Source organism: Mastacembelus armatus, chromosome 4 (genome assembly GCF_900324485.2).
Source record: "Mastacembelus armatus chromosome 4, fMasArm1.2, whole genome shotgun sequence".
NCBI classification, from domain to species: Eukaryota; Metazoa; Chordata; class Actinopteri; order Synbranchiformes; family Mastacembelidae; genus Mastacembelus; species Mastacembelus armatus.
In genome coordinates this window covers 5,732,809-5,742,751 of record NC_046636.1, presented here as the reverse complement: position 1 = coordinate 5,742,751, position 9,943 = coordinate 5,732,809, and the positions used below count along the sequence as shown (strand labels likewise).

At 39.0% G+C, this 9,943-nt stretch overlaps 1 protein-coding gene across 1 annotated transcript; it reads right to left on the bottom strand.

The window, feature by feature from the left end:
* Positions 1-321: 321 nt before the first annotated feature.
* On the bottom strand, positions 322-8,630 carry atg4c (autophagy related 4C, cysteine peptidase). Its single transcript, XM_026323809.1, has 11 exons — positions 8,439-8,630; positions 8,236-8,348; positions 7,498-7,581; positions 6,984-7,214; positions 5,115-5,454; positions 4,478-4,548; positions 3,567-3,769; positions 3,164-3,242; positions 2,325-2,401; positions 1,728-1,847; positions 322-1,306 (listed from the first exon to the last, which is right to left on the bottom strand). Exons 2-11 carry the CDS (start codon positions 8,339-8,341, stop codon positions 1,139-1,141), a joined length of 1,479 nt encoding a protein of 492 aa, XP_026179594.1. The 5' UTR covers positions 8,342-8,348; positions 8,439-8,630; the 3' UTR covers positions 322-1,138.
* Positions 8,631-9,943: the final 1,313 nt, after the last annotated feature.

Below are 9,943 nucleotides of genomic sequence, written 5' to 3'. Positions count from 1 at the left end.
GACTTTGTTCAACTTTTTCACCCAGTGGTGGAGAGAACGTTTCATAGGGCAAAGATTAATTTTGCAAGTTAACTTATGCAAACAGACATGCAGGTGTTGTGATGCAGGAAATCACGAGAATGATTCAACAGTTGGAAGACTTCAAGGTTTTGGAAGTGATAAATCAAAGTGCATGAGTTCTGTAGCCTAACATGTCTTCTAGGGTGCTTCTTCACTTCTAGTTTATTAAAGTGTAAATATTGCAAAAGTGTTTTGTAAGAACAGTAATAGATCATTTTGCCACTCAATGTTGGAGATTAGAATTGGAAAAAAAAACATAACTTGAAATCTTACAAAAGCCTTTAATATGATATTCCTCTCTGATTATATTTGTGATTTAGGTTTCCATGCTATATAACTACACGTATACTGCAACTCCCTGAATTTGGCTTGGGGGTGCTGACTGCAGGTGCTGTTTCAGATTAAAATGTGTTAGATATTTACAGTACACATTATTACATCCAAAGCATCCTCTTGTAAAGGTTAATTAACAACATATAGTGCTTAGTGAGGTATAGCAAACAACATCATTATCTCTTTGACAAACCCTCCTGTCACTGATCACTTGCACTGTGATACACAATTCAGTCAAAATTAATCCCAATCACACATATTCTAACATACATTTTAAAATTAATGCTTCAGTGTGAATAAAAAGAAATGTTGGCATAATTATGAAGAGTGTCCATCGCATGAGTCATTGTTCATGTTCATTAGTGAAGAAAGTTACTTAGTCTGTCTGTCTTCAAAAAGCCCTTGTTCTATTTTACTTAAGGCTTTTAAAACACTTCTGTTAGACCAGACCTAACCACTGTCTAAATATTAATATTGCTCTGACACAGTCTTAAATTAACAAAGCCTGCCGACATGGAAATACTGGACTGGACCTAGTGATAACTGTAATTAAAGCACATTGAGACTTCAACATGGTGTAACGTGTCAAAGAAAATCCTACACCAAATCTCCCAGTGTGGAGTGCTGATAAATTAGCCACTAACATCCTGTCCATAGAAATATAAATAACGAGGCTCTGGATACGGAGCAGTTTGATTTCTTAAAAAGATGAAGTTCCCTGTCAGTAATCTTTTAAACAGTGTGGTCATAGCAGCACAAAGTCCCCGGCAGTGGTGACTGTTCTTCTTGGGTCACGGATGAACGGCCATTCTCTCTTCTCTGGGGTCAGGCCTGCTGACAGGTTGTAATCTCTGCCATGACCCTGTATGAAAGTGAATGCTGGGTATTTCTCCTTCGCTGTTGGCTGCAGCACCTGGAGCAACAATAGATCAGTGTTTCAGAGAAGTGCTAGTTATACACTGTGCTGTATATTTCACAAAACTCTTATCTTCACTTGCAACACTCAACATGAGACATATTTTCTCTCAGGTTACCTAAAAAACATTATATTAATTTTAATACATAGAAACAGAGCCCCCCTAAGTAGAGGCATGACAGGCTTAAGGTGGGAAGACTGCTTTACATCATGTACATAACATGCTGACTGGAATGTGAGACATGTAAGAATTTAATCCGATTCATGGCTAAATGGTGCCACCTACTGGTTGACTTCTATTACACTCCCAAAAAATCTGCCAGTGTGCAAAACAATTAATATACATTGGAGTTAAAATTAAAATAGTAAGTGATATGGTGGCAGTGGTAATGGATTTATTTTAGGATGCTTTCCCCACCTTGGATAGCTCTTGGCTGATTCGCTCATAGTCTTGGACATTTCTAGAGTAGAAACCTATGGTGCAGCTTGGGTCCATCTTACTGAAAGGCATCTTCTTTGGTGACGGGCAATGATATGACTGGACAAAAAGAGGCAAAATACATTGGAAAATATTCATCAAGGTGAGAGGCCAGATGACTGCAGGGCATACACTCCTTGGTAGTGCCAACTCAGAATAAGCTGTATTCCGCTTCATTTGATGATTGAAATCCTATTTATCTTCTGTCACAGTATCCATAAATTTATAACTCTGGTACGTTGTCACATTGTATACCACAGCATACAAAAGCATAAAACAAAATTGCTATGTAGTGTTGTATGCTGATTTTTATGTATGTATCCTGAAATATTCAGGCTCACGGTGCCTGGTCCTGTATTTGCCATATTTTTCTTAAATGGCAGCTCCACACATGTGAGCAGCAAATAAATCAGCAGATAGGTACCCAGTAATTGGCCCAAGGGCTGCCTTAAGATTCATACCCTTAAGTACTAACAGAAACTATTAAAATCACATTACTGGGGCCCAGTCAGCTGCATCTGTGTAATTTCACATTACCTGGAGAGGGAAATCGCTGGTGCTGACATCCACAAAAGACTGACAGTAATGAGGGTCCATGTAAATCAAGCTGTCATCTACAAGGACAAAACAAAAGACAAGTTATTCAAAAACATCAGATTATTACAAAAACGCACTTCTCTCCAATTTCTATGCAGAGTAGCTCAAAGTCACCCGCTTAGCCTACTGTTAGGCTTGTGTGCGTCAAATATGCCTCCCAGAAGGTTGTTGCTTTTTAATATCCACCAGGGTGGATTAAATTCTGAATAATCAGATGCGTTTGTACAAGCACATTCTTTACACCCACAAAAAAGAGGTTGTCATTTAATTTTTGTGTGGGGGAATTACTTTTACAAACACGCAATTATATTCGACCATTTGCATATGATAAATGCAGCGCCGAGGCACGGCTTGGCAGGCAGAATGTATTGCTTGTCATTTAGACATCATCCAACACTGTATTTCAAATTGGTAAAATGTAAATGCGTAAATATTGACTGCCAAGATGTACAACTGAAGGTTCCTCCTGGCTCCTGAAGGTGATGAAGAGTGGCTCACTTTGGGGCCCGGATGAAATTTAATGCATGCCTCCTATGGAAATCAATTACAGCTCACAACTTGGGAGGTTTACTTGTGATAAATGGGTGAGGCTTTGATGGGTCAGAGAGAATAAAGCAAGCCCTGCTTCACTTTATTCCGTCTCCACTCCTCTCCGTTTTCCTCATCCAAACTGGAATACATTAACTTACTTTGTCTCTTCCCATAGGAAGGGTATATTATGCAAAATAATCTGCTGTTCACACCAACCTTTCTCTGCATTCCATTGTGCTAACACTAACCTTGAAATCCTACGAAGTAGCAGGCCTGTTTGGGCTTCCCTCCAATGATGCCTATGCAGTACTCCAGACTCAGTATACTCTAAATGAAGACAGAAGGGCAGAAAAGCAGATCTGACTCAAAGTCCAAATACTTTCATTTTATTTCCTACTTGCTATATTTCTCTGACATAAAAATATACTTTAAACAACAAAGTTTCCAGGACATATGAACTGAAGTATTTAGGTTATTTCACAATTCTACACAGTGACCTCTTCCTACAGTTTTTATAGTCTAATTGTTAATCTCTCTGAAACCCCTAACCAGTTTTATCTGTTATGGGAGTATGTATGTACCCTGTCATTAAATTTGGAGTCAGGTAAGAGAGAGTTCTAAAAACTGTCCTTACCTACATGTATCTCTCACCTTTGCAAAGTCAAAATACTCTGGGTTTGTCTTCTCCCCTCCCAGCCTCACAGGGATGAGGATGATGACGGCCCGGCTGTCTGGCGGGGTGGAGGCAGAGGCTGGTTGGTCGTTTTGTGGCAGAGGAGGGGCATCTGTTCTCTCGACAGAGGTTTGCTCTGCTCTTAGTGCCCTGTGGCTATCGATGACATCAGCGCTATACACTATGGAGGATCAATAACACAATGGAGGTGTTTTTTTCTGTCTCCATGTCTGCCCTGTCTATCAATGTCAACTTCCGTCTGTTCATCAGGACCTCAATCAGTCCTGGTTTTTTTTAAACATGAGCGTTGTGTATTTTAGATCCTGTTTGGTCTATGAATTTAACAAAATACTGGTTTGCAGTATCAATAACATTTTCATTATCACTATTACCTTTAATAATATCAGTGCAAAATCTCTAAAGTGTCCAAAAAAAGAATGTAAAATGCCACAATTTCTTTAGGATTAATGATCAAAATTACGTTTTTTATTTACATTTTAATAATTGAATAATTTTTTTCAGCCCTAAATTTGTTTATGTATAAACGTGTCAAAAGCCAAATAGTTAATTCCCATGTTCTCCCTGTGACTCAATATCTTATAACACACCAATACACTCACTCCCACACAAACATATCTTCTGCTCTAGCTATTGAGAGAACAAACATGAATCAAAACACAGGTTATTGAGGTTAAGAGGAGGTTAGAGTGGGAGGTTATAGATTTGGAGCAGATGCGTTCGTTGGGGAATAGACACAAATAAACGTATGTCACTTCTCTCAGCAGCTCTGCAGTCTCCCAAGCAGCAGAGAGGTGATGGAAAAAGCAGGGTCAGTTTGGGCACCATGCCCAGCATCCCTTTTTATCAATAACACGCTCATCTTTCATACCTGTGCAGTCCTGGGAGACATAGGCAGTTATACCCGCCAAGCCAGGGTCCACCGCTTCCTCGACAGCTTTCCTAAGACAAAGAGGAGAGAGGACAGAGTGAGGAGAGGAGGTGAGTGGGGGAGAGAAGTTTATCACTGGAGCTGAGCTTGAAGTTATTGGCTTGAATCTTTGCAAAAAGTATATATAATAAGTTGTGAACACTAATTTAACCTTCATTACCACTGTCTGTCACAGGACATCTATGCACTGTAGTCAGTGTAGTCATTTTCATACAACAGCTACTTCATATATGCACAGTTCAAGAAGGAACTCCGAAAATCTTGCAGTCTCTGAGTGTTTTTTTCATTTCAGGTATTTAAAACAATGTCATTTTATTATTATTTCTTTAATCTAAGGTTTTACTACCATCTTCCTCTTCACTTCCCTTGAAATTATTTAGAAATAATGGAATAATGATTAGTTCATCATCAGAAAATGAATTTATAACACTCATTGATCATTTATTGTGTAAAACTGCCATGTTATAGTCTGTAGTTGTATTAAACAATACACTAAATATATATGAATCTGTAGGTTAATTAATAATAAAATTGCAAGACAGGTGCAGTAACTGAGATAAAAACTTTTCATACTTACTTAAGGATGTGTGCCACCACTGCAGGTCCATACCAGTCCCCTGCCTGCTTCCCCATTGTCAGGCCTAAGCGGACCAGCCTGTGGAGGCCGAGCTGTGCTGAAGAGCTGTCCCCAAACCACGACACCAGAGTCCGGTGGTACATCTCTTTTAAGTGGGCATCTGCCTCCTCTGCAGATCCTGGGGCCTGGGTTTTGGATGTTGGAGATGATCCATGATCGGAGGGCCCGGCTGAAACATGAAGAGAAGCCTCCAGGGAGGCCACCAGACGTTTGGCTACAGCCGTGGTCCATGTCTCTGTGTCTAAAGGCTGGAGTGTCAGTGCCTCTGACCACATCCAGTCTGTGGAGGAAACAACAGATAATCTTACAACTAAGATTAAATGCAAATTACAGGTTTGAAAGATAAATATAAATTTGTTGCCTAATAACTATATTTCCTAAACTCTTTATGATTAATGAGCGCTGTGATAATTTACCTTATCTCAATACAGATGTCATTTAACCTTGTTAATCAGACAAACAGTGGATTTAGAAAGTATTCAGACCTCATTACTTTTTGTATGGTTTGTGTTTTGTGGAATTCTTTTTAGAAAACTGGCAAATCAAAGACTGGGGGGGAATAGACACACAACCCGTAGACCTATAGACATAAAAACAGAAAAATATTTTTACCAGTTTTAATCTTAGTACAAGAAAAAGCTGTTGGTTTCCAAACCCTATAATCCAGTTCTCTATGTGGCTTTCTAAATCTGATCATTCAACACATCAACCCTGAATTGACAGCGCCTCTAGTATGAACTAAAAGTCTTTCAGAACTTGTGAAATTAAAGGTTTTTGCCTTAAACAGACCAAATCATGTGCACTTGGGAGATTGAATAGGTGTAATTTTGTTCAATTATAAGTTTGAGTGTACCAGTATTTCATTTTAATGGTGCCTTAGCCTTACAAACAGGGTGGGAATTGAAGGTGGAGAAAATGGGAGTGGCCCTGGCTATAAAATGACCCAGAGTAGAGTCTGACACATTAACAAAATGACCTTGATTCAAAGTGAATCAAAGTGAAATTGATTAATAAATATCCTTAAGTGCCCATTAGTCATTTTATAGAGAAATATTTCATTAGTGACATATTTTAGATTTGACAGAAGAACAAGTTTTAAATATTGTTTTCTAAAAGACTGCATTAAAGTGACAGTGATCATTATCATAAACCATAAAGTCCATAAAGTCTAGGGCACGTCAGAGACAATAGATCACACAAAGATATGAGGAATTCGCTCATTTAAAAGAACTTGAATCAGCTAAAAGAAACTTTCTGTCTTAGGTTTAGTATGAGGAAACTGAAAACTGGCTACGAGTTTGGTTTCTTTCACAGAAAGAAAAAACTGAAATAAGATGAGATACATTTATAGTGCATTCTAAAAATAACTTTAGTTCACTTAATCTTTCTACATAAACCAGATTAGGTAGAGATTAAATGAATAATTTTTCTGATGGTTATCACTGTCTATCTATAAATTCATGTACAGTACAGTAGTTCCAAAATGAACACCTGGGATGTAAGCACTGTCCAAATTCTGGCCACACTGGCAGCATCCCCTCTTAATCGAAAACACATCAACACTGGCTGTTATATAAGAATGTAGAGATATCAACTTCCTTCTCCAAGGACAAAAATCTCCAGTGAGTCTGGAGATTTAAACCAGTGACTGTCCAAACAAAAGCCCCCTTCTCTAATCTTTATTCCAAGGGTGCCCAACCCTTTTAGCTCTAATGTCAATATGTGATCACTCATTAGAAGTTATCAGCATTTTAACAAAAGTGATTTTTCTTCCTTCCAAGATTGTTTAACCACCAACATTTCACTCACCTCTGCCCAAGAAGTGCAGAATAAGTGCCTGAGCCAGCATCATCTGTCCAGTCCTCAGCATGCAGCCCCAACCACAGTCTGAGGTCAGGGTGGAGCCAGGCAGGGAAGGAAAATCCTTCCTGTAGGTCAGCCACACTCGAGATGCAAAATCCTTACGGAAAGCCTCCACGTTCCCCATGACGAAGTCCTCTTCAGAGGCTTGGTAGCAGGCTTCTGTAACGCTGTCATCATCTGAGGAAAACAAATGACAGAAGGATTAATTTGGGATGAGCTGACAGTGCTTCTCTGACAAGAAAAATCACAACGAGGATCCAAATGGTAGAAGTTCAGCCAAAGACATGTAGCACTGCATTTTTGTTACGCTTTAATGTCTTGGAGATAGTTTTTTTTTTGTCTGTCAGATATCTTTTAGGCTGAACATTTTGCTTATTAATGCATGTCAACATCATTCCAGGGCTTTCAGTGTGTGTGTGTATCAATTTTTTTTTTAGCTGTAATTGTCTGCACAACATACCTTCAGCCTTAAAATGGTAACATTTTCCAAGGAGAAGCACTGGTGAATTTCTGCTGAAGGAAGTTTTGGATTTCAGAGCCCAACCTAAGATACACAATAAGCAGACAATATATCATGATTTTCCCAATGATGGTTGAAGACAAAACAAGCACTGAGATGTCCTGTTTACTTAGCTGACTGGCGCACCTTCTGTGGAACATCCATTATTCAGTGTCCTGGCCCGGTCCCAAGATTTCTGCCTACTACAGTATTCTGTTTTTCTCCCCTTCCTATTCTATTTAAATGCAAGGAATAACTTTTGTTTTGAAAACGTAAACAGAAACATAGCAGAAACAGCCATAGTGAGCTGAAAGCACACAATGTCACACACACAAACCAGTGTGGACAGGGTGGCAAAGAACTATTTTAAGGGCTGACTCAACAACAGTAGGATCTTGTCTCACTGAATTCTGGTTTCTTGTTTTTATTTGTGCTGTTTCCAGATTTAGTGCTGAGCCCCCTGTGTTTCACCTGGACATCATCCAATTTAGGTAATTATTATTATTATTCGGATTTAGTCCATAAAATATGACCTTGGGCTATATGGACAAGTCAGTGCAGCACAGCATGACTTGATGAATAAAAAAACATTGTAAACAAAATGATCTTGATTAACGCATGGGTGGCACAGAAGAGTGAGTGAGTGAGTGAGTGTGTGTGTGTGTGTTTGCGTGTATTGGCCTCAAGCAAATTACTTACTGTACTTCACATCGTGCCACGCTGACAAGAACTTTGTCTTCAGTTTTTCCACCTCGTCACTCCCTTTATTCTCCATTTGGACCACCAACCCATGCCCATACAGCATTCAAACCCTGGTGCACAAAGCACAGAGCTGAGTGTAGCAGTATCACTTCACTATGACAAAGATATGAAATCACAGCCTGCAGTGAACGTGTCGCTACCTTTGACCTTCTTCGATCCAGCTCTTATCCTGTCACAGTCGCTCTGTGGCTCCGTGCAAAGGGTCAAATCTGTCGTCGTCGTTGTGTACGGATAATTTAACACGGTGTGTCGCCCATAACATACTGTGTAACTTAACACTGCCGTGTGACTGCCAGTGTTTACATTTTGAGGAAGTGGAAGAGTCACGTGATCTCGAGGTGTTTCCGTCGGGACCGAGCACAGGAGGAGCGGTGGTGCGCATGCCTGGCGTTTAGACCATTCTCGTAGCAGACTTCTCTAACGCTATTCACGGCCAATAGACGTTGTCTTGAATAAAAACTCGGCTTGCTTGGGTTGTTCCGTGTAGAAAACGAGCGCTCTTTGTTATACAAAGGCTGGACCACGATTCAGGAGCGAGATAGTTCGCTACATTCATCATTATCACTTCAAAGTCCTTTTCAGTCGACACATAGCATTACATATTGCATTGTCATCTGAAAATAACTTCATCTCATTAGAACATTTACCAGCGTAACATACCAGAACATTTTTAAGCTCTTAATTCATTTAGGAAATTTTATATTACTTTGTCATTTGCCGTTTTTGGCATTGTACTATTTATCACTTTGAAGTGCTTTTAAAATTTGTAACAAAAGTCTGCCTGTAAATTCAATGTTGGCAGTGTGTCTTTTTTAATACCGTATGTATGGTGTTTCATTTGTCTGCCTTAAAAATGAGAACCTGGTGTCAGTCACATCAGTTATACTACATTTTATGGAAAAATCAAACAAAGCACCTTTCTTTAGCTAAAACACAGCGAAGTGCGTGACATGAATTTGTATCCGCGTGTTGAATTTGTTAAAGAATTGACAGAACAAGGAACATGGACCTCTAGTCGATGGTCGAAAAGTGGCTGATTCCTGAGAGAAAAATCGTAAACTGATTCCAGAGCTGCAGCTATTTCTCGATTCATTGATTGACAGCAATTATTTAGATAATCAAAGGTTCAAAACAATTACAGTTTTTTTTAAGAAAAAACAATTTCAGCTTCCCAGTTGTGACGATTTTATGCTTGTATTTGTCGTACAGTAAATCCATTGGCCATCTCTGTCATTTAGGAAGTTACAGTGGGCCTTGACAGTGTTTAATATAAACAAAATGTTTACTTGAATAATCGCGAAAATAGTCAGCAAATTAATAAATACTAATCCAGTCATTTCATAAAGAGATTCAGCTTTTGTATCCGTTATTTAAAGATGGGAAGACACTATTTAAATTCGGAATCAGATACAAATATTTCATTTTGGTGTTATATTTTAAGTTGTGAATATTTTGCAATGCTTGAAATGCTTTTCATAGCTGGTCGTGTGCATGTTTAATCTCACAGTAAGACAATAAGAATGCAATACATATTTTACAAGCGTTATTCTTCATTATACACTGCGCATGGGGCTTTTCGGTGGGTGTGTTCTGTTGCACAACATTATGGTCATTACGGTGATGATCCCATTCTCCAGTTTTCCCT